This window comes from Aethalodelphis obliquidens, unplaced genomic scaffold, assembly GCF_003676395.1.
Source record: "Aethalodelphis obliquidens isolate GAN/ISIS:26980383/991018 unplaced genomic scaffold, ASM367639v1 scaffold22, whole genome shotgun sequence".
NCBI lineage: Eukaryota > Metazoa > Chordata > Mammalia > Artiodactyla > Delphinidae > Aethalodelphis > Aethalodelphis obliquidens.
The window spans coordinates 24,802,019-24,826,816 of NW_020837966.1; the positions used below are offsets into that span (position 1 = coordinate 24,802,019).

Here is a 24,798-nt window from a genome sequence, read left to right on the forward strand (position 1 = left end):
CATAGGTTGAGTTCAGGAGGTTGTTATGTTATTGGCATGCAAAGCTTGACTGTGTCAATTAAATTTAAGAAAAGTTTAATGCTTTCTACATTCAGTATCTATATTTCCTACACTTATGTAAGAAATAAACCCATGAATCCATTTTGGAAAACTAATTAGAAATCTAATTGCTAATCTCAACAGGAATGGAATGTGGATTTAGGTGACTATAAATAACAAAGGAATCTATTTCTTGTTTCTTTCCACTTAAATTGTGTACACAGGCAAAATGAAGTGGAAGGTTAAACAATTAGCTCATTAATCAATTCTATGTAATTTAGTATTCAGTGTCCAAAGAGAACTTCTAAATTATCCAAATAACTTCTGGATTTATGATACTGAAGACATCGTTCCAACCACAGTGAAATGCAAGAATGTCAAGTCTTATTTGAGATAGAAGTTTTAATTTCCCACACTTTGGTAAGAATATTTCAAGAAAATATATGAATTTCACTTTACTTACTTAGATGGATGGCATAACAGTATATGGTAATTCATCGTGTGCGTTTTGAAGACAATCTTGCCGATTTGTATGCCAAATTCTAATAGCACCATGCCTTTTCCCCACCATGAGTCCTTGTACATTCACGATGAGTATTTATATGTATTCTGTTCCCTCTTCTTGAAATGCTCTTCCTTCTCTTGGTCTCTTGACTAATACTGGTCCTTCCCATTTCTTCAAATGTATTACTTTCTCCAGGAGGTCATGTCTGTGTGACCCCTCCCCCTCAACTATGCTGTATCGGGTGCCTTCTTAAACCACCTCTGCAGAGAAAGTTTGAGCATCCTTACAGCATAGACCAAGCTTGAATTTTTGAGCAAATAATGTAGATTTCAATCATTCATTTACTTATTCATGCATTTAACATATGTTCATTTAGCACTTGCTATGTGGCAGTCACTACTCTGGGCACCAGTGAACAAAAATCATAAGACCCCTTCTCATGGCATTTATATTGTTCAGAGGATACAGGTACAAACAACCAAACATAAACAAAACCCAAAATGCAGTATGTTAGATAGTAATAAATAAATGAGTATGATGAAACAGAGGTTCTGTGGGGCAGAATGTCTACTTTAGACAGGGTTGTCATGCAAAACCTTTCTGAAGGGATGACATGAGCTGACACCTGAATGATAAGAAGTCTGTCCTGTGAAGATCAGAGGGAGGAGCTTTCCAGGCTGAGTTAACATCACATGCAAAGGCCCTGAGGCCTAAAAATAAATCACTTGGCATATTCAGAGAGCAAAGAGAATGTGAGCCTTATGGAGCATAGTGACCAGGGAAGAGGGTGGTTTGAGTTGAGGTTGGAGACTGTTTTGTTTCAAGTGAAACGAAAAGCCATTCGAGGGTTTTATGTAAGAGAGTTATGTATTTCTTTTAAAAGATTGCTTAGCTATCTTTTAAAATGAAAAATGGACTTCTAAAAAAGTGAGGGTCAAAACTGGAAGTCCAGTTAAAGACGGTTGCCGTAATTCACTCAGTAAACGGTGGCAGCTTGAACTACCGGGTGGCGGTGGAGAGGAGAGAAGGGGATGGATTCAGGATATAGTTTGCAGTTTGCTGCCAGGACTTGCTGATGCATTGCATGTGGGAGGTGGTGAAAGAGAAAATTGAGGATGACACATAGGTTTCTGGCACAGCAGCTGGGTGGATGGGAATGCCATTTACTGAAATGGTTTTACTGAACAGGTCTACAAGGGAGAAACTCAGAATATTATTTTGGTCATTATTTATGAAGCCAAAAGCATGCCTTCTCCCTTGGTAACAGAAAGAATTGTTTGTTTTGTGCTTCTTGGTCCATCTCTCTATCATAATATTCATCTGGTATATTCATATTTACTTGTCAGCCTACCCTCCCCCACCCCGCTGACACTGACATGTGATCAAGCACAGACCAGAGTTTTCATCCAGTTTGGTGCGAGGGTGCAACACAGTGCTTGCCACATGGCAAATGTTAAATGACTGTGTTGCATTAGGCTGAGTTACATTAAATAAAACTGAACAATCTCATCAGTTTAGCGAGAAAGGTGGGCAAAGGATCGATTCTGGTAAAAAGCTATCAGTGCCGTCTCTCTAGATCTAAGGATAAAAAATCTGTTTCGAGATATGTGTTCCAGGGGCATTCTGTACTGAATTATTTAAAAATACAGCCCCTCTGGCCTCTGCCCGTAATACGCTTATGCCAAAATGTCCGTTCAGTGGCGTTGTCCATTTTGGTATATCAAGGAAAAAATATAGTCAAATATTGACTTTGATGCACTAAGACACAGCCCAGGAGAAACATCACCCAGAGTTGCTGCTTCAGAGAGAAGGAACAAAAATTCAGGAACACGGGAAATCCACAGTCTTCCTAGGTGACACAAGTTGGCCACAACTCTGCCTTCTGCTTGGCTTTTAGATTTATCTCGACTTGCTTAGTATATCTTCATAGAGATGACAAATGTGTTCTATTAGAATATTTTATCACAAAATTAGCAGACTAAGGATCTCATTCTTCAGCAATTAATGCCCATTCATTTCTAATTTCCATGAGAGCTGCATGGTGAAAATTCATAATACGTCTTTCCCATTTAGGCTGGAATACATAAAATGGCTGCTCAAACTGTATTACTAAGCACAAAAGAGATTATTTAATTAGCTCTTGTCTGGAGGTAAGAGAAAAGGGGAAAGATAAATCAAGAAGAGATTGCAAAATAAAAATGACATTCTTGTTAAAGTGTACACTGTGAGAGTAAAATCAATGAAATCATCGTTCTGCACAGTCTGGTATTTAGTGACTGTATATTAGACTGCTAAGTGCAAGGTGAGCATAGAATTTGTACAAGCATCTCAATAACTGAAGCTCGCTCAAAATTTCATAGCCTCCTTCTGCCTCCAAAATGTGGATAAGCAAGGCAATGGAGCTTTTTGCCTGCACTGAACTAATTGGCGTGGCCGATCATTTCCCTTGCTAAGTGCAGATGTAGCTTAAAGAGCTAGGTATCCTCAATATTCAGGTTATTTCTTTAGAGTTTCAACTAAGCAGTCTGGACTGTGACTGTTTCCAGCCCCAAAGGTTACAGTGGGTCAGAAGTGAACAGCAGACAACTCCCATCAGTCCATGTTCCTATCAGGAACCAAGGGCGATGTGCTCCATGTTGATCCCACTGACCCTCTTTAGCTCTCTCCCCCAACACACTGTGGTTCTGCGAGACCTTCATACTTGTTGTTGCCTTTTCCCCAGCTCTTCACATGGCTCACCCCTGCCTACATCTCAGATCATGACTGAAATGTAGGGCAGGGTGTTGAGGAGGTAAGCCAGGTTCCCTGGGTGGAATCCAGCCCCACCACTTATTAGCGACGTGACCTTGGACATCAGTTTAACCTCACCTCACGGTGTTCTCATCAGTCAAATGAGGACAGCAGTACCTACGTCAGAGGCTTACTCCATGTGTGAAATTATAGGTAAACTGCTTTGAACAGTGACAACACAGCAGTACTGTTTTGTACATCAATAACTTCCCTACCTAAGATGTGCTCCACAAATTATATTTTTGAAAAACAGATTACAGAATGAATGGATACTGTTATCCTTGTTTTGTAAAATGTATGTGGAAAATGACAGAGAAAGCTGGAATCCTACTCTCCAAAATGCTAACAGTGTTAAACTTTAAAGCAGTTAACTTTTAGTGGTAAAATGTTCCGTTCTTATTTTCTTTCTGCTTCTCTGTGTTTTCTCATTTTTCTTCAGTGATTAGAGATTTTCTTTTTGTTTTAGAAAAATGTTTGGTGAAAGGGATATTCACATTTTATTGGATCTAGAAGGCACTTAGAGATCACCCAATTTTACACCTTTATTCTTCGAGAAAGAAGGGAACTAAGGACCAGAGAAGTAAGTCAGGACAGCAGTGGGATCAAATTCTTAGTCTCCAGTTACCATGCTATTTAACTGAGGTTCAGAAAAGATTTTTTGGCCTCTGGATTTACATATTTACCTTATGATTTTGCAAATTTTATTTTGGGAATTCTCCTAAAAACTGTATGTTATTTGTAGTGTTCATCACGAGGAAGTACTATAAAACTGAGAGCTGGACAAATGTGAGAGAATTTTACATTAGAGTTAATATTTATTTATCTAGGTTTTTTTCCCACACTGCACGGCATGCGGGGTCTTAGTTCCCCAACCAGGGATCGAACCCGCGCCCACTGCAGTGGAAGTGCGGGGTCTTAACCACTGGACCACCAGCGAAGTCCCTTATCTGAGTATTTTCAAATTTGCTTTGAAATGATAATAAAACTCATTATGTGGGAAAGTGCACCAGTTGCATTGGTACTGTGAAAGAAAAAGATTTAATTGAGAAAAATATATCATAATTATTTTTAGCACAGATACTACAGTAGTCCAAGGATCAGTATTAACCCAGTTGCTGGTTATTGATGATAAGCTTGCTCCATTGTTTGCTTCCTCCACAGATTTCAAAGAATTGTACCTATATTTCCATAAACAAAGGTAATGGACCACCCATGGAGCATAACCAGGAGAGAAATCGTAGATTTAGATGATAATCATAATGGCTACTTTTTCTGTCTTTAGTTATTACCCCTGACTTGCTCTAAAATGGCTAAAGATAAAAAAAATTAGCAAAAATTAGGACAGTCTTGGGAAAATGAGATCATGTCTGTGAGGTTGTTTATGTACTTTACATAAACAGGTATGTAACTGAGCATGAAAAATTACTGTATGGCCTTTGCCTTTTTTCTGTGTTTTCCTTGAGACTGGCTGGGGATTGGTTGGGCAGTTCCTTAGTTTGCTTATTATAACCAAGACAAATGTTGAGCAGTTTACAGCCAGTGTGTGTCTGATGGTTCTTTGCTTTGCATATTGGTTGTTAAATATTTTTGAATATTACTGCTAATTAGAACTCTCAATAGAAGAGCTACTAGGGGACAGGAAACAAAGGATTTATCCTATCTTAGAATTCACATTCTGCCTCTCTCTGTCTCTCTTTCCTTCCTCCATCCCCATATTTTTATACATTGATAAGCATATATATGTAGGATGTGTGTGTATAAATATACATGTATTTATATACACTATATATATTGTCTTTGGAAGTTAAAGTGTAAACTACTTTTCTGAATGTTTATTATACTTCATTGTAAATTTAAATTATCAAAAATTTGTATTCTCAATATAACAAAATAACTGACCATATTTTTCTAAATCCTGACCCATTTCCCCAAGCCTAATTTTATTTAGCCATGAAAACATTGAACAAGGTCAGCATTGAAGCATTTAATCTTCTCAACATAAATCAAATTTTAACCTACTGGACAAGAGACCACCTGATAACCCTAGCGGCCTAGAGTTTCAGAGCAGTCTAAGGTGGGACAGAAACGGACGTGCTGGACATAGGATTGAGAGTGTCCATCATCGGTGCCAACCAGCTTTGTCTTGTTTGCTGTGGCGCCACCTAGGATGCAGTAAAAGAAAGGTAGCACTAACAGTCAAGAAGAAATAAAAAGTCATAGGATTCTGAGGTGTAGTCCCAGGTCTACCACTAACTCATGTGAGACAAATCATGCCATTTCCTTGGTCCTCAGTTTTCTTAGCTATAAAAATGAGTGATTTATAATAAGTTATATCTAAGGGTCCTTCTAGTTGTTTTCTGAGTTGCCAGTCACAACTCTCTACCTTACTTTACTCCAGTCTCAGCATTTGCACAGGCCACATGATGTCAAATACAACTCACCACACAGATCCTGTTCATTGGATCAGATTTCTTCTTAGTGCTAACAACCAATCCTAGTTGAATGCAAAACTAGGTACATTCACTCTTTCAGGCTGTCATGGGTCATTTTGTGAACCTTCACCTCTGTGGCCATTGGATTTCCAAGTGGCTCAGAAGACTACATTCCCTTCAATGTTCCAAATTTAAGACCAAAGACTAAAAAAATAGAAAAGAGAAAGCTAGAATATTCTGGATTACCGATGGAGTGTAATGTATTCTTCATTATGATACTACCATCTGTTCATAGTAAACTTTCCTAATATTGCCCCAAATTGGGTTAGATCCTCAAGTGAGCATTAACAACCACAATGGGTCTTCTTGAATAGATCAGCTTCAATTGTAGGCCATTTAATTAACCTAGCCGTCAGATTAAAAACCTAGGCATTAAGAGGATCTCTTTTTGATTGTAAACTTGATCTAAAACCTTTTTTTGATGATTTAGCCTTTAGACTGGCAAGGGTGAAACTTCTGCCTGGCAACAGGCAGAGATGTGCCCTTGACTTGCACATAATTTTATATTACCTAAGATCTAGGGTTTGTCCCAAAACACGTTGCTTTATTTTACTCTCACTTCTGATTGCAACTTTTGTGTGGCTTTGTCACAGCGATCATGTCTTTCATTTAATTCTCTGACTACCTCACATTTGAGGATCTGTGGGCATAAAACTTGTTTTATGAGAAGAACATCTGAATGACTAAAGGATGTGAGATATTTTGCTAAACTGCCATTGCTAATCTGATTTAATAGTGTCTCAATGATCTGGATATTTTGAAACCTTGACAAGCTTAGGAACTTGTCAGTCAGCTTTAGACCTCTAGCATAGTCAGATTCATTTCAGGTCCGTGGGAGCCAAAAGGTCTTAGATGGTCATTTCACTATTCAGTTAGGAAGCATCTATTAGGTACCTGTTGTGTATAGTACACTGTAAAATAAAAAGATGGGATCAGAGCCCCTGGGAGCCTGCAGTTTTAGAGAACTCCAAATTAATGAAAGGTCTAAAGTTTCATCCTTATTGGAATTATTGAGTTGAGTTCCAGGAAACATATTTACAGATGGAGGGATTTGAAATGAAAGAGGACAGGAGAGGTGTCCAGCCTAGAATACAGATGACTTGGGCATTCATTTGATCATGCATTTAAGCAAGAAATGTTCATTGAGTGCTTGTTGTATACTTGCCACTAGGGATACAAAAGTCTTCTATGTCCTCATAGGTAATAGTCTAGCTTAGGAGCCTAATTACAACCTGAGGCAGGAGTGGAGCCAGACTGGGGAGGATGGAGAATTAAAGCAGGATTATTTAAGCTTCAGTTGTGGTAAGAGCTACCAAGGAGCAGTGAAGGTTCAGTGAGATTATGCAAACAATCAAGGTTTGTGTGTAAGGAAGCCTGGCGTGGTCTTGGGAATCAGCTCAAGCTTCCGTAAAGAGTTGGCCAATCTAACAGGAAGGATAAGAATTCCAGGCAGTGGATACAGTATTTGTTTAAACCAGGAGCTGGCAAATTTCCTCCTGTAGGCCAGTCTTGCCTGTGGCCTGCTTTTCTAAACAAAGTTTAACATTTTTTTCCATAAAAATGTTGAGTATTCTTAGCTAACTCCTAGATTCTCTGTAATTTTTATTGCTATTGTAAATGATATCTTATTTTTAATTACATTCTCTATTTTACTTGTCAGTGATTCAGCATTTGGCAAGCTTGCTGAAATCTTGTTAGTTCTATAGTTTGTTGATGCTGTTGACTCTCTCATACTTTGCTATCTTCCCCATTTCTTCTAAGCCAGGATTTAGCCAACCCTTAGTTTATGGGCCACATATAACCCACCACTGTTTTTGTAAATAAAATTTTATTGGAAAGTAGCCATGCTTATTTGTTTGCATATTGTCTCTGGATGCTTTCCAGCTACAATGGCAGAGTTGAATCAGAGACTGCATGACTCACAAAACCTAAATAAAATCCTTGCTATCTGTGTCTATGCAAAAAATAACTTTGCCAATCTCTGACAACAGGGTAATATCTTTAAATATTTTAAGACTGTTCATCAAGACTTGTTCTTTGTGGCTCCAAAGACTTGAACTAGGACCACCATGTACAAATTAGGGGGAGAGGGACTTCCCTGGTGGTCCAGTGGTGAAGAATCCACCTTCCAATGCAGGTGATGCGGGTTTGATCCCTGGTCGGGGAGCTAAGATCCCACATGCCACGGGGCAACTAAGCCCATGCCACAACTACTGAGCTCATGCGCCTCAACTAGAGAGCCTGCGTGCCACAAACTACAGAGCCCATGTGCTTTGGAACCTGCACACCATAGCTACAGAGTCCACGCACCCTGGAGCCTGTGTGCCACAACTAGAGAAGAGAAAACCCTCATGCCACAACTAGAGAGGAGCCCACGTGCAGCAACGAAAGATCCCTCATGCCTCAACAAAGATCCTGCGTGCTGCGACTAAGAACCAGTGCAGCCAAAAATAAATACATACATACATAAGAAAGACATAAAAAATTAGAGGGAGAGAGAGTTGTTTAGCTCACAATATGAAGAACTTTTTAGTAGGATCAATACAAAAGTACTTCGCCAAAAAAAGACAAAAGTCAGCTTTCTTTCACCTAAAAGATGGTGGCTTTCTGATTAATTGCCCAAACTGGAAACTATTAGCAAAGTACTTCAGGACTTGTTGTAAACCAGGACTGTCCCAGGCAAGCATGGATAAATAGTTACTCTACGTTCATAGGAGACACCTTTCTGGAATAGTTCAGGTTATCTCTGTACTTTAACTATTGAGAAGGAAGGAAAGAGATGTAGGTTTGATTGAGGTCAAATAATGGGGTTTGTTTTCACCTCCCACAGGCTTCTGAAGTTACATTAAAACCCCAAGTGTAAGTGACATACACCCCTCAGGTGTCTTATTCCTCTTCTCCAGCACTGGGGAAGTTCTTATTTGCACAATTATTGCCTCGAATGGGAATTCACTGATTATGGGCTGGGTAGTGGTGGAGATTCCATGGACAGTCCCCTAGATCCTACAATGTCTCCTTCAACACAGGGCAAAACAAACCTTTCTTAAAAGAGTAAAATAGTGAACTCAGCCAAAGAAGTGTGTATGACTAATCAGATATTTCCAAATATTTTTAGATAAATGGAATATATATCAGATGATTCATTCCTCAAGAAAGGCCATGTGGGAACTTTTCATAGGACAATTTTTGCAGTTTTTCTTCAGTAGAAAATCCCACTCTGTAGAAGTTGGTAAAAGTCCCTTCTGTGGTTTAATTTACAACCGCAGATTCCAGCTAAGGCAGGTGTTGGCAAAATCTTACGGCACAAAATTCTGCAGACTGGCCTCCTTCTGCCAAGACAGCTGTCTGCAAATTGTAGTTAAACAAGAGTGGTGTGTGGCTGATTTCTCTTTTATATTCTATAATTTGGCAGTTGTTCTGTCACATTCTAGTTCTTACATACATTAGCCTCAGCCTTAATAATTTTTCAGACTTTGAAAGAGAGATAATCATTGCCACAAGGTCGTCTGCAGGATCCAGGCTCTTGATTGGCGTTGTGACTGGTGCGACTCTGCGTTACTAGTCATCTCCCAGTGACTAGCCCATGATGCATGTTACTTTTCCGTGCAACTTCTTGCTTTGGCTCAACACCTCATGGTTGCTACAGAAGTTCTTAAAGTACATTCCCTGGACCAGAAGCATCAGCATCACCTGGGAACTTGTGAGAAATGCACATTCTCAGGCTCCATCTCAACTTACTAATTGAAACTCAAGCCCTCCAGGTAATTTAAAGTTTAGGAACACTGGTTTTGGAAAAAACACCTAGAAATTTGTAGCATGTCTTCTTTAGGAAATAAACTCAGTTATTCCATAAACAACTAATTGTTCTGTGCATATGCCACATCACTATGCAAGGCGCTGGAAAAGGTTAACTACAAATGTCATGAAGATAATGATCAGGTCTGTGGTATGCACATCGTAACCCCATTGCTATAGTTGGTGTTAAATCAATATTTATTGAATTCATTGGAATGTAAATACACCTAAGCCCCTGACTCCTGAAGACTTTGATGTATGAAATTTTAAGTGACATAACTTTCACTATTGTAGCAGCCAGTGCTCTCACTCCAATGAATAGAAAACATTGACAATGCATTTTAATGAATTAAGACTTTTTTCACCTTATGTTTAAAATTATAGATATAGGTATCTCTATTTAGAATTGAAAGCAAGAGTCTTCTCTATAGGCAATATATATATATATTTCATCTTCTCTATAGGCAATATATATATATATATATTTCAGTCAGGAGAAAGGAAATATTGCTGAGATTATAAATCCTGGTTGATCCTGACAATATTGTATGTATTTTTACTTTAGCTGAACCTTGGTTGTGTAGACATACCTAGGCCTTGATATCTTCCCAACTTCCTAAATAGTTTGAAGATGGAAAAAGGATTCTGGAGCAGTTCCATCAATGGCCTCACCCTTTTTGCCTAATTGTTATGTAAATCACCAGAGCAGCTGTAGACCAATTAAGTTCAAAAGTGTACAGGTGGTCAGAGGAATGACTTGAAAAATGCGCTCCTCTTTTAAGGGGCCTTTTGTTTCTTAAAAAATAAAAAAAGGCAACAGGTTTTTAAATTTAATGTAGAAAAAGGCCAAAATAGTTGAAATGAAAGACATAGTCAAATAAAAATGTAGCCTGTGCCAGATTAATCAAATTAAATGGAACGCTTCACAGGTGTTCCAAAAAATGTTCATAATGTTGTTGAAGAAAATGGCTTCCTTCATTTATTTATGACTTAAATACCAGGACAGGCTTTACATACAATAAAAATTCTTTAAAGAGCAGTGAAGTGCATGCCATTTCATCTCTGATCCCTATCTTTATGTTCTATAACTACTGCCATAAATACCGTTCAATCTTCACCATTACTGATAACTCTGTTACTTGGTTCCTATAGCCATAAATACAGATCACTGTGTGTCCACCCAGAAATCACTCCACGTGACCACATAAACAGCCTACACAGCTCATTTTAGAGAAACATGATCTGAAGTGAGTGAACTTGGACAAGAGCCATGATAATACTTAAAAACAACTTCCATGCCTGGGAAGACTTTCATGTTTGAATTAATGGCTATCATGTGTCCCAGTATAAAGAGCCACATTTCTACATCTTTTCCTGCCTTTCACAAATTCCTACGTATCACAGTTTTTTCCATATGCCTTGTAGTGAGCTAAGATTTGTGAGGAACAGAAAAAAATCAGAAGTACTTCCATTCCTCAAAGAAGTAAAAGTACAACAGAAGAGATGACAAATGTATAAATAGCTGTAAAGATGATAGAAAACAATGTTATTCGAGAGCGCCCAGAAGTTTATTTGTAAAATGTTTCATGGCACTTTTTTACTGAGCACCTATTAAGTGCAGAAACAAAGATAAAAGCAAGCATGAAAAAGATGGACATATTACTTGACATCATGGGGTTTACAATCTGGATGGAAGACAGAACTAAACACATGAACTAAACATGAGAAGTATACATTGTGATGGAGGCAGAAGTCACAAATAAACAAAATATTTCAGAAATTTGAAATCTTTGAAAGAGATGTTCTTTAAAAAATTGTTCGGTGAGGAGCCAACTGGTAGGCAAAAAAAAAAAAAGAAGAAGAAGAACATGGCTATGACCCAGCAATCCCACTCCTGGGCATATACCCAGAGAAAACCATAATTCAAAAAGACACATGCTCTCCAGTGTTCATTGCAGCACTGTTTACAATAGCCAGGTCATGGAAGCAACCTAAATGCCCATCGACAGAAGATGCGGTACATATATACAATGGAATATTACTTAGCCATAGAAAGAAACAAAATTGGGTCATTTGTAGAGACGTGGATGGACCTAGAGACATACAGAGTGAAGTAAGTCAGAAAGAGAAAAACAAATATCGTATATTAACACATATATGTGGAATCTAGAAAAATTGTACAGGTGAACCAGTTTGCAAGGCAGAAATAGAGACACAGATGTAGAGAACAAACGTATAGACACCACGGGGGGAAAGCGGCGGGGGTGGTGGTGGTGGGATGAACTGGGAGATTGGTATTGACATATATATGCTAATATGTATAAAAATAGATAACTAATAAACTAGAACCTGCTGTATAAAAAATAAATTAAATTAAAAAATAAAAGAAGGATTTAGATAGAGGGCCTGGTCCAGAAAGAGAGCTATTACCAGAGATAACTACAAAGAATATGGCCTAGGTGTGGTAGACTGGGGAGAGCTCAGTGGACCTGTTTATTCAAATTCCTAACTCTATCCTATTGTCTCTGCGTGGCATAACAAACTTTGTTTACCAAACATTTGCTTTTCCCATATTTCTGTGAGTTGTCTTCCTCCCTTTGAAGACCTGTATCCCTATCCCCTCCTCCTTAGCTCAGGATGGCCTATAAGCTTTAACTGCCTGCCTGTCTTTGACCCTCTCATGCCTACGTGAGGCTCCCATATGTACAAAATTAAATTTGTTTTCTCTCCTGTTAATGTCTTAATTAATAAATAAGCCAAAAGAATTTTAGAAAGGTAGAGAAACAGTTTTTCCTCCCTTACATTCCCAGTTGTATTCCTGGCATCTAGGGCAGTAAAAAAAAAAAAGAAAGAAAGAAAGAAGCCGAATGCAAAAGACCACACATTGTTTGATTTCATTTATAGGTAATGTCCAGAAACGGCAAATCTATGGACATAAAAAGCAGGTTAGTGGTTGCTGGGGGCTGGGATTGGTTCTGGGATTAACTGTTAACAGGCATGACAGTTTTGGGGTGATGAAAATGTTCTAAAACTGGGTTATGCTGATGGTTGCACGACTCAGTCAATTTACAAAATCATTACATGTTTTTTACAGTAAGTCATGGGAAACAGTGAGAACTGAAGCAAAAGATTTGATACTTTCTGGTCATTTAAAGACTGTTGTGGGCTACAGAGTGTAGGGCGTACTAAGGAAAGGGGTACAGGAGGCTGGAGGAGGGGATTTTGAGTCGGGGCCATAGTAGGTGGGATTTTAGGATGAGGAGATAATAGCTGAGGGGACCTGGGACGCTGAGCAGTGCTATTTCGGTTGCTCAGGACAAGGATGTGTGAGACATTTTTGATCCTTGATGGACCTTTCATAGTTGGATTACAGAAACCAGGTTTATATGTAGTGTTGATAGAACGAGGGAGTAGGGGGAAAACCTGATCATGGCTGAGACAATCTTGACCCTCCGTATTTTAACCTTATCATTTCATCTCCCTTCCACTCACGATATGCCACAATGTCGTTTGTCTTGATTTCCCGGGAGGACCAAAGACCTCTTTCTCTCAAGGCAGTTGTTTTTCTAATTAACCCTGCTCTTGGGGTACACAGCCGCACACACAGCACTCAAAGGTGTTAACTTGTTCCTGAGCTCCGAGTCATACTACAGATATTTATGGGATGGTGAGTCAGCTGTATGGGTTGTTTGTTAGCAAGTTGAGCAGAAGTGTGCGAATGCGGGCGTTAGCAAGCACTGTCTCTTTATGGTCCTGCTGTGAGGGCACATGCTCAAGGGAAGGCAAACCGAACGTAAGTGCAAGAGGACTCAGAGACTGACCAGAAAGGGGGGAATGGTTTTGTATCTGAACGTGTCAAGCATGGATTTCGTGTATTGGAATTTAGTTTTGGAGTATTACTCCTGCAGTGGCCAGAGGCCACAGTAAAAGATTAAGATGAGGACTGAGGGACCAGAGTTGCAACCTTGAACACTAGTCTGTTGTGGGGCTAAAGACAAACAGTTTAACCCCTTTGAGATTACAGACTTGCTTGTGAAAGGCAGGGACAGACTAGAACTGTGGTTTTAATTTTGCGGGGGTTAAGGTCCTTTCTAGTATGGGTTGCTAGGTATGGGTCCTTTCTGCAGAAAAGTATGTATCCGTGAATGCCAAGATGAAGAATACTGAACCAAATTAACTCAAAGGTGTCTTCCAAATCCATTCCTCCCTGTCAGTCTATGAAAGGATAAAAACGAACAAGTATGTTCCAACTCTGCGCTTTTGATGACGTATGTCACAGCAAACGTAGCTAGACTAATGCATCATCTGTCACTTGGGGTTGATTTCTTTTTTACACATTGAGGAAATCCCATTGCTGCTTCCCAAACTGTGAAGCTGCAGATAAAGAGGGTCACCTCTGCAAAATGAATGGAACTGTTTCTCTTAGTCATTGTACCTGTCCCTCTCTGTTCCTTACTTTTAACCTTTCCATCTGAATCCTTCAGTCTCTTTTCCCTCTAACTGTGGGAAGCCTAAAGAAGAGATGAAACGGAGGATCCTATCATATTTTAGTAAGTTAGATAATTTTAAACTTTATATTGGCACAGTTGAACCAGAGACCACAGGAGATGACTAGAAATTGAATAGAAATAAATGTATTAAAACAATTAGAGTAGTGGTAGACAGTGTCAAGAATGTATTGATAAGAAATCATTCATAAGCATTTAGTTATAAAGCGTGGACTTAATTTGTTAGGCTGTGCTGCCTTGGCTATAATTGTACAGTAATTTTCCAGGATATGGGAAAGTGGGAGAATATGACCTTCAAGGTAAGCCTGCCATTGCTGCCACTGGCAAGGTGGGTATAACTTAAAGGCTGTTTTCAATGGTTACTTCCTATTGTTCTTTTGTCATTGTTTCAGAATATATTAAAAATATAAGAATTTTGTGTTACCTTGCATATACCAATTTATGACTAATTCAGATTGACCTTCAAAAGTGAAAGAAAAGTAATTTGTGGTGATAAATTGATTACTCAGAAATTTTCTTTATATAGACACAATAAAGCATGAACATATTATTTTAATGTATTTTAAATTTTCTCTAGTACATTTCCAAAAAAAAATAATATATTCCTGGTGACTAGGACTTTATACCCCTTCTTCTTTTTCTTCCATGACTACTTTTTTTTTTTTTTTGCGGTACGTGGGCCTCTCACTGTTGTGGCCTCTCCCGTTGCGGAGCACAGGCTCCGGACGCGCAGGCTCAGCGGCCGTGGCTCATGGGCCCAGCCGCTCCGCGGCATGTGGGAACTTCCTGGACCGGAGCACGAACCCGTGTCCCCTGCATCGGCAGGCGGACTCTCAACCACTGCGCCACCAGGGAAGCCCCATGACTACTTTTTTAAAAAAGTATTTTCAAGAAGCAATGGGGTATGCATGGAGAATTTACTCCTAGGCAGATGGTGTGGTGCTGTGATACAATTTTTTCTGTAGCAGTAACTGGGAGAGAAGCCATGATTCACGGCTGTTAAGAGATAGGAGCCGTTTTTGAAGGAAGGAATTAATTGCACACACAGTGATGTGTAGGAGCATCCTACGTTAACAGAAAAACACTTGTGTATGTTTTAAAAGAATCTCCAAGACTTAGCTCCTTTGTTTATTCGCAGGGGTGATGGGTGAATATGAGCCAAAAATAGAAGTGCAGTTCCCGGAAACGGTCCCGACTGCAAAAGGAACAACAGTGAAGCTGGAATGCTTTGCGTTAGGAAAGTAAGTCCTGGTTTCTCTTCTCCCTTGTCCTCCCTCCAGCTTGGGCAAGTGTAGAATTTTCTTTGCACTGTTCGCCGTGATGGTTTCTGAAGTTACTGAAAAGCAAGCCAAGCCTCTCTCGCTGCGATTCTGCGTGCGCATCTTTGATTTCGCCCTCTCATCATGGAGAGGGGATGTGTCATGGAACGAGAGGGATTAGGCTGCCACAATGGACATGGCCACAAAGGAGAGGAGAATGGGCAGTTCTGAAAAAGTGCTTTGTTTTATTACAATGACCTGTAATGTACATGTAACCCAGAATGATAGGAAAATAATGGCCTTCATTTGAGGTACAGTGAAGTTGACTGTTTGGAAAAATGTGGACTTTCATTCGGGTCCCAGTTTATGGAATATGCATCAAACTTGTATTTCTTTTTAAATTGCCCGTCTCTTCTTTCTACTGTTCTGAAAATTTTATTTTATTGCAGTATAGTTGATTTACAGTATTGTGTTAATTTCTGCTGTACAGCAAAGTGAGTCAATTATACATACATATATATATTCTTTTTCATATTCTTTTCCATTATGGTTTATTACAGGATATCGGATATAGCTCCCTATGCTATGCAGTAGGAGCTTATTGTTTATCCATTCTCTATATACTGCTTTGCATCTGCTAATCCCAAGCTCCCAGTCCATCCCTCCCCACCTCCCTCCCCCTTGTCAACCACAAGACCGTTATCTATGTCTGTGAGTCTGTTTCAGTTTCATAGATAAGTTCATTTGTGTCATATTTTAGATTCCACATGTAAGCAGTAGCATCTTCTTTCTACTTTCGATTTCGATTTCCTTCTGCTTTGGATAGAGATTGGTAAGACGTGATATTCTCTAAGAGAGTCTTTATTTTACAGAGTCATCTGAAAATTATTCACAATTTTATTATTCAAGCTGTGGAGTCTTCTTAGATAAGCCCACTTGGGAACCAGTTAGATTTTCCGTTACAGTATCTGTCAGAGGGCGTAAGGGAGATGAAAATCAGATCAGTTAAGATTTTGCCAGTAACCCTGCAAGAAAGGTTTGGCATCAGTGATAAAAACTGTCATCTGAAATAAGAATTTTTTGGTCATCTATGTACTTTAATGATGCACGTGAATCTCTATGCCCAACCCCACCTATCTGGCTAACTCACTGCTAACTCCTTATCCTTTTCCTGTACCCAAATGTTGGCTAAGGCAGCAACACTAACTTTTACCCACCCCCTGTGTCAGCATGTAATCTATATTCACATGATTTTGTGTTTTACAGCAACCATGGAAGAAAGCTGTTCCTTTTTATTTTCAATTTTATTTTTAGCTCTAAAGGAAGGATTCTTTTGGTTTTCCTGTTTTCAAGTCATGGCAGTATACGCTGCAGTAGTATCTTTACTTTGGTGCTGAAAAATACAGTGATCATTTCCTATGTCCTGAAAACTTACCCCGTTAAATAAATTATGACATTGCTGTAGGATTGAACACTGTACCAACATTAAAAGTCAAGTTGTAAAACAACATGTGAAGCCTAGAAAATGCCCATGGTTTATTACTAAGAGACTAAAAGCAGATTGCCGAACAGTAGAAGATGGTCCTGTTTTTTATTGTATATAAATATATATTTATATATATATATTAGGAAACTTAATTCAAAGAAAAGATGAGAGAAGGTAACTGGATAGACTAGAAATGTGTTTGGTGAACTCTGCAAGGTGAACCTTGAAAAATCTTCTGTGGAGGAAGACAGCAAAATTTATGTTGTTCCCACTTCAAAGGGGGTATGAATTACACACTATTCACGCTGCTTGAATGGCACTAGAATGAAAACAAAGGACCCAAATTGGGCTCCTCCAATCCACACAGAAATGTTTGGGTATGCACATCCGGCTGCGGAAACGCATCATCACGGCCCGCTTAAGAGCAGAAAGACTATCTCTAAGTACAGTTATTTGTAAAGGCACGTATTAAGTATCTATCTCATCACATGTAAAGATACCCATAATGTACTTTTGATAGAGCCCTTTCTACCTTTCCAGTTAGTGTCTGCCTAATGAACTTAAATTCCTCTAAAACAAGTATAGTGGAGTTGATGGCTCTAATTTTTTAAATACCATCTCAGGTTTTCCAGAGAAGATTAGCAAGTCTTTAGTGTGATTACTTGTCTGTGTGTGTTTTTGTAAAAAATAAATATGTAAACAATTGTATCCCCTGCTAGGAAGCTGCAATCTTAAAAGCTGTGGTTAGCTCACTAAACCATTGATTTGCAGATTCAGTGATGCCCTTGCAATTTAAGATGCGTCCTAAGAGTTTCAGCTGGAGGATGATAGATGTCTTGAGAGTACTTAAAGACCTCACATATTGTTTCTTTCCTTATCTCACTACTTAAGTAAAGTTTCCTGAAACCACCCTCCTAATGGACTGCTACAAGTTGATAAGGTTCCACAGAGAGTGTCCCAAGAGGCAGCAAGTAGAAGCTGCCAGTTTCTTATCCCCTGAGCCTTGAAACTGACGCATCACTTCTGCCTTATTTCAGTAATCCAGGTAGCCAAAGAACCCACGAGTTTCAAGGAGAGAGGGGCCTGGACCTCATCTTAGTGGAAGGCATCTTTAATTCTCCACATTTGTGCATGGACATTTTTATTTTCATATTTATGATTTTAAAAGAAACAGATGCACTAGAAAAAATAGAATGAGCATATAAAAATCTGTTTTTATTTCATTGGTAATATTGCATATGATATAGATTAACTTATTTAAGGTTAAGAAAGGTTATTTGATTTTAAGGAAAACACTAAGTATATAATAATACTGGAGATGTGGATATCACTAAAATCATAATAGTGATATGTGAATAAATGACATTTGGGGAGCATTGTCTAGTGTGAGCTAATAATGTTTAGAAGGAAGAAGGAAGGGATTGGAAGCAGCATGGCTTCAAATAAAAGAAACAGTCTCTCTAACTTGATTCACTGCCATTTTTTCTTGCTATCAGTCCAGTACCAACTATTATCTGGAGAAGAGCTGATGGAAAGCCGATAGCAAGGAAAGCCAGAAGACACAAGTCAAATGGAATTCTTGAAATCCCCAACTTTCAGCAGGAGGACGCTGGTTGGTACGAATGTGTGGCTGAAAATTCAAGAGGGAAAAACATAGCAAGGGGACAGCTGACTTTCTTTGGTAAGACTGTGATTCCAGTTTATCATTTGTTGACCTTCCTGGTATTAACATTATAAGCTGGGGGGTTTGCATTCAGGTTTTTTCAGAAAGATTGTTCGAAATAGGAGCGTGTAAAACCCTTGGTTTGCTGATTAATTAGCATGCCCTGGGTGATTCTGGGTGGGGAGAGTGAGGATGGGGGGCAGGGATGGAAGATATAGGCTGATACGTTTGGGGGATAGAAATTAGTGTGAACACACTTGCAAAGGACCTATTTTCTCTCCTGCCATCAAGCTGTAAAACTGACACAGGAAACGTTTTGTTATTCCTGCTCCTGGTTTTTTTTTTTTTTTTTTTTTTTTTTTAAGCTCTCTGCTTTTCTTCATTCAAATTTTGATTTGGAGTTCGTGTTAATCCTTTGTAATTGCTCCTGTTTGGTAGTGATTTAATATGGTACTATGAACATTTCGAAATGCACATTGTCCAAATTTAGTTCTTACCAGAGTGGAGCATGACAAATCTCTCTCACCCCAAAGACTTTTTCTGCGCAGCTGCTCCTATTCCAATCGAATCATCGGCATTGATCCAAACATAATATAAATGTAAAACCTCTAGCAAGTGGTCATCAATTGAGCCTATCTTGGAAACCCTGTTAGGATATTGATTTGAAATCCAGAAAGGTATTTCATCGGATAGGCATTTTGAAAGCAAATTGAGTTCTCCTAAATTGGAACATGCCTGAATCCCATCTGTCTGGGGTATTGAAAATAAATATTATAGATCGATAAGTATTCAAGAATGGCTTAAATAAACAACAGTGTATATTAAAAGGATGAGAGCAGTTCTTTAGGCAGGGGCAAGTTGTAGCAAAGGCTTTAAACCTTCCTATTTCTTGCAGTAACTAATACCACGAAAGTGTATTTATTTCATCAATTCTTCTTCTAAAGCGTTTTGGTTTTAAGATATGGGGAAAGAATTTTGTTCAGTAATCATGTAAGGTTTTTTAGAAGCATGGTTAGAAACTGGGCGGAGATTTTGAATATCAGCTAGCCTTCAGCAACCTCCCCCATCTGATCCTCAGCATTTTGGACTCCTACTTCTGACATTGGCCAGTTGGTGGAAGAACACACATGATTTTACCAAGTGTTTCACATGATGACTTCAGCACCAGTTGTTTGAATAAATTTGCACTCTTTTTTAATCACCCATCTTCCTTCAACAATAAAGGACCAACTCTACTCATGCCAGAGGACAGACTTGATGCTTGATCTTTGCTCTTTCATAAACTGTCATGGTTGATACCTTATTTGATTGGTTGAAAAGCAAAAGACATCACAGTTCATTGGCTGGAAAAACATAAGACTGAAGGTTACAGATTTGTTCAGTGAGATGCACTTGCTGTCTTTTTTAAGTGTTTAGGGTACATTTTTCTCTCCAGTGTAATAATTATTTCTCCTGTATCAGGTAGGAACAACCTGAAAATATTCAGGTAAATGACCAATTTTTTTTTTTTTAATTAGTTGGGTAGATATTTCCATCCAGTGGCGGTGGTTCCTAAGGGTTACTTGTGTTGCTCGAATAATTAATTGAAGTCATTTTTCACTTTCATGATTTTCTTTGAAGTGAAATATCTGTTTCACTATGTTAAAAAGGTGTGAAATAGTCTGTTACCAGGAGTTGACATAGTGCTTTCTGGTAGGTCAAAGGTTTCCTGCACAAGAAATAGAAGAGTCCAGTGTTACTCTTCTGGAAAATCAACCTTGTCACTGGCCTCCAGCCTTGTATAGTGAAAGGTTTTTTCAGGGATCCTGCCTGGAGATGAAAATCAGGTCCTAACGGTGTTTCCCTTTTAAAGGAAGTTGTCTGCATCCACGCATGGAGAAAAAAGCGGAATGAAATTTGCCTACTTTCTGAAGATAACTCAGCTTTTTCCTCAGTTGTCAACCACCCTAGGTGTTAGAAGCTTGTCTAATAAGTTGACTTTCATGGTGCTGGGCTTTTGCATCTATGTTTATTCTTTTGTTTATCCTCAACTAGAGTATCAGCTAGTTGACACAGAAACTATCAGATTGTTTTCATTGTCACAGGAGAGCTTAATTATACAAAAGTGCTTGGCTGTCATTTTTTTTTCTTTCTTTTTATATATTTTTTCTGGTATCTAGTGGGTTTGTCCAATGCTGCGTTTCTGATATCCAGCTACCTAGATCTCCAAGTTAAATGAGTTATTATCATTAAAGTCACCATATATTTCACAAAAGGGGAGAAAGTAGCCCCAGTCACTTATCCACGAACGTTCTATCTTTGTTAACAAGAAAATTTCTTACAACATTAAGATGTGCTGTGCTCAGGGATTATAAACCATGGGTTTCAGCTTAGAAACCTGCTTCTCCTTTTTGGTTCCAAGTTGCTGCATCCCATTCATCACCTCTTCACTTCAACAACAACGGACAGGTGTGCTCACTTCTGTTCTGGCCTGACAAATTGGCAATTTTTCTGATCCTGCCCTAAAACCCTTTCACCTTCCTCCAAAGGCCTGCTGGGCATGGTTCCATTGCTCCTACGTTCCCTGTGTCAGGATGATAGAAGCCCCTGTTCCTGGTTGGTGTGTTTCCACTGTGGCTGTGTCTTTAGGTTAGCATGTGCTACTCGTGGCTGGGATATGGGAAGAACTGAAACTAGTTCAGACATAAAACATTTTTACCCATCTCCATTTTCCCAATTTATTTTGCCATGACCTATACTTGTCTGTGTGGTCTAATTTTAATCTGCTCTTTCAGATATTTTTCAGCATAAAAAACTTCCTAAAAAATAGATCTGTTAATATATTCAGGGTTAAAATACTACAGATCTTTGTTACTTAAAGATTGACATTTTCTAAAATGACTTTAATATATTATTAATTTGTTCAAAAGAAATTTTTATTGCCTACCATATGGCAGGCAATGTTGGGCACTTAGGGTTGTAAGACAAATCCCTGCCTTCAAGGAGCTTGTCTTTTACTAGAAACTGATGGGAAATTTACTATTAAGCAAATAAATGAACTAGAAAATTTCATAGTGTGGTAAGAGTTGTGAAGAAAATGAGTTGGATGATATGATAGCATATAACTAGGAGCAGAAGAAAGGCTTCATAAGATAAGGTAGTCAGGGAAGACTTGTCTGAGATTTGACTTTGGAGCTGAAACCTAAAGGATGCAAAAGAGCCAGGCTTTCAAGGAGTGGTACATTCCAGGCAGAAGGTAAGGAAGTACAAAGGCCCTGAGACAGGAAACTACTTAACATTGCAATTCACACTGCATTGTGAGATGTAACAAGGAAGCTAGTGTAACTTAGTCATGGTGAGAAAGGGCAAAAGGTTTGGAAACATGGGAGGGTGACAGATGATGCAGTATCTTGTAAGCCAGCCACAGAGTTTGGGATTTATTCTGATCATAACGGGAAACCAGTGGAGGATTTTAAGCAGGGGAATGACTCAATCACATTCATGCTTTTAAAAGACCACTCTGGTTGTTTTGTGATGACTAGATTATAGGGAACCAAGAGTAAAAGCAGGACAACCGGTCAAGAAGCCAACCAGGTGAGAGAGGTTGGTGGCTAGGACTCAAAGAAGGAAAATAAATGGAGGCTTGACGTATATTTTGGAGTTAGAATGAGTAAGACACTCCCGAGTCATTCCTACACTTAGCCATTTTATAGATAAGGAAATCGATTCCCAAAGAGAAAATGTTACTGATTGAAGTTACATGGTTATATAGAGCTAGATTCCAAATGCTATGCCTGTTCCTTCATGCTAGAGGTTCTCAAACTTCAGTGTGCTTTAGAGTAATCTGAAAATTTTATTAAAATACAGAATACTGCGTTCAATCCCCAGAAGTTCTGATTCTGTAGAACTAGGGTGGGACCTGAGAATTTGTATTTCTGTTAAGTTCCCTGGTCATGCTTGTGCAGCTTGTCTGGAGTCCACAGAGTAAGAACCATTGCTCTCGTGCTAGGCTGTTTTCAAGTGGTAGAGTGAATCCTAAGATTAAATTACATGCAAGCAAAGGTGTTCCTGCTTCCTGTGAAAGCTAGCAGCTTGCTGTCACATCAAGCATTATGGCCAGTCTACATAGACAAAGTAGGAGGGTGCTAAAGTAATTATCTTTGAAAAAAGGAAAAGGAAGTATAAAATGGATTTAATTCACTTGATAATTATTCATCTTTCCACCTCATTATGTCTATATAGTCACTTCCTTTTTGCACAAATACACCAATAGAGTAACATCATTTAGAAGAATGAAGCATGAACTAAAGGAACCTGATGTTTAATGCCTTTTGTTCGGTTTCTCCTATATGTAACGGGTGTTAAGAGAGTAAAATCATCTTCACCGTGAGGAAATAGGGAATATAATATTTGAGCGGTGAGCAGGCTGTTGTTCATAGAATCCTATAATGTTTGAGCTGGAAGGATCTACTGGGGCCAACTCATTGATTTTTTTAAAATTTATTTTTATTTTTGGCTGTGTTGGGTCTTCGTTGCTGTGCGCGGGCCTTCTGTAGTTGTGGTGGGCGGGAGCTACTCTTGGTTGCGGTGCGTGGGCTTCTCATTGCAGTGGCTTCTCTTGTTGCAGAGCACAGGCTCTAGGTGTGCGGGCTTCAGTAGTTGTGGGGCGAGGGCTCAGTAGTTGTGGCTTGCAGGCTCTAGAGCGTAGGCTCAGTAGTTGTGGCGCACTGGCTTAGCTGCTCCACAGCATGTGAGATCTTCCTGGACCAGGGCTTGAACCTATGTCCCTTGCATTGGCAGACGGATTCTTAACCATCGCACCACCAGGGAAGCCCTTCTCTTTGATTTTTATAAGTTAAAAAAGAAAAAGAAAAAAAAGGCCCAGAGACATAAAATAACTTACCCAAGGTGATAGAATGAGTGAGAATCAGAGCTATGACTAGACCTCCTCTTCCTGTGTTCCTTTTCCTGCCAATAAGACATTTTAATAAAATAGGTAAGGGGAAAAAAAATTCATCAATCATCCAGATACTTCTTCTGCTTATTTTCCACAACCAAAGACATACATTAAAACATCCAGTTGAACAGATGACTTATTCACTTCCTATTTTCCAAGGTGATCACCTGATTATTGAGTCCAAAAGAGCTCTTTTTTATTTTCCTCTCCAACTTACATCTGTGACTATATGTCTAGACCTTGTAGGCCATGGTCCTTTGGCTCTAAAGGCAAAACTGTAGCCATGATGACACTGCACATGGTGTTGGATTATCTGTAAGGTCAGAATACAGAAGCATCGTGTAGCATCTCATACTAATTTCCCCACAGATGTGCTATGTATATGTGATCACTAAATAATATTCAGCCCCACAAAGTGGCTTAAAGGATCGAGTGACCAAAACATGAACACAGCAGATAAGGTTATTTTGCAGTAAAGCTGTAGTCTGCTTAATTGTCCTAGACAGAGCTGATATCGAGACCCTCCGTTTCCTTGAGTGTCACTTCAGATAGTCAACAATTTTTGTTTCCTTCACTTCAGCTGGTAGTTCCAATTAAGTGGGTTGGTGCAATTTTTCAAGGGGTGCACATTGAAACATTTTGTAAATAATGGTCAGTGGGAAGTAACACAGGAGTAGGGTTATAGGGTCCTTACCCCACGAGAAGCTTCAGACCCAGGAAGAAAAAGTCACATCAAAGACAATGTAGTGAAATGCAGTTCCATTCCCTTACTCTGTCATCACAGAAGGCAGAAGTAGCTGTTACAATTTTTATCTCTCAAGGAATATTGTTTAAATTTACTTGTAGCAAGTTTTGCATACATAGATTCATTTATCTGAAAGTTTCCATGCTTCTCTAAAGCTGGAGTCCAAAAATTTTGGGTTTCAGGTCCCCTTTTCACTCTGGAAGATTATTGTATACTCCAAAAAACTTTTGCTTATGTGGGCTATTTCTACCAATATATAACATATTAGAAATTAATCCCGAGAATTTGAGTACTTTATTTTAAAATGACAACAGTATAATCAGTGCATATTAACATAATTAACGTATTTTAAGAAAACTGTATTTTCCCAAACAAAAAAGAGGGATGTTGTTTAGGTTTTTGCAAATATCTTTAACGTCTATCTTAGCAGAAAAAACTAGATTCTGGTATGTGCTTCTGTATTTAATCTGTCACGATTGTTGTTTTGGTTGAAGTGTACGAAGAAAATCTGATCTCACACAGATGTGTAGGTGGAAAGAAAGGCTCTCATGGACTCTCTGAAAGAGACTTGGGGAACCCC

At 38.9% G+C, this 24,798-nt stretch overlaps 1 protein-coding gene across 1 annotated transcript in view; it reads left to right on the forward strand.

Annotated features, from left to right (window-relative positions):
- The window catches only part of CNTN4 (contactin 4), a 496,981-nt gene that overhangs the window by 306,535 nt on the left and 165,648 nt on the right, over positions 1-24,798 (forward strand). Inside the window, exons 6-7 of the mRNA XM_027121429.1 lie at positions 15,268-15,370; positions 18,371-18,555. Of these exons, the coding sequence (XP_026977230.1) occupies positions 15,268-15,370; positions 18,371-18,555 (288 nt within the window). The remainder of the gene's footprint in view (positions 1-15,267; positions 15,371-18,370; positions 18,556-24,798) is intronic.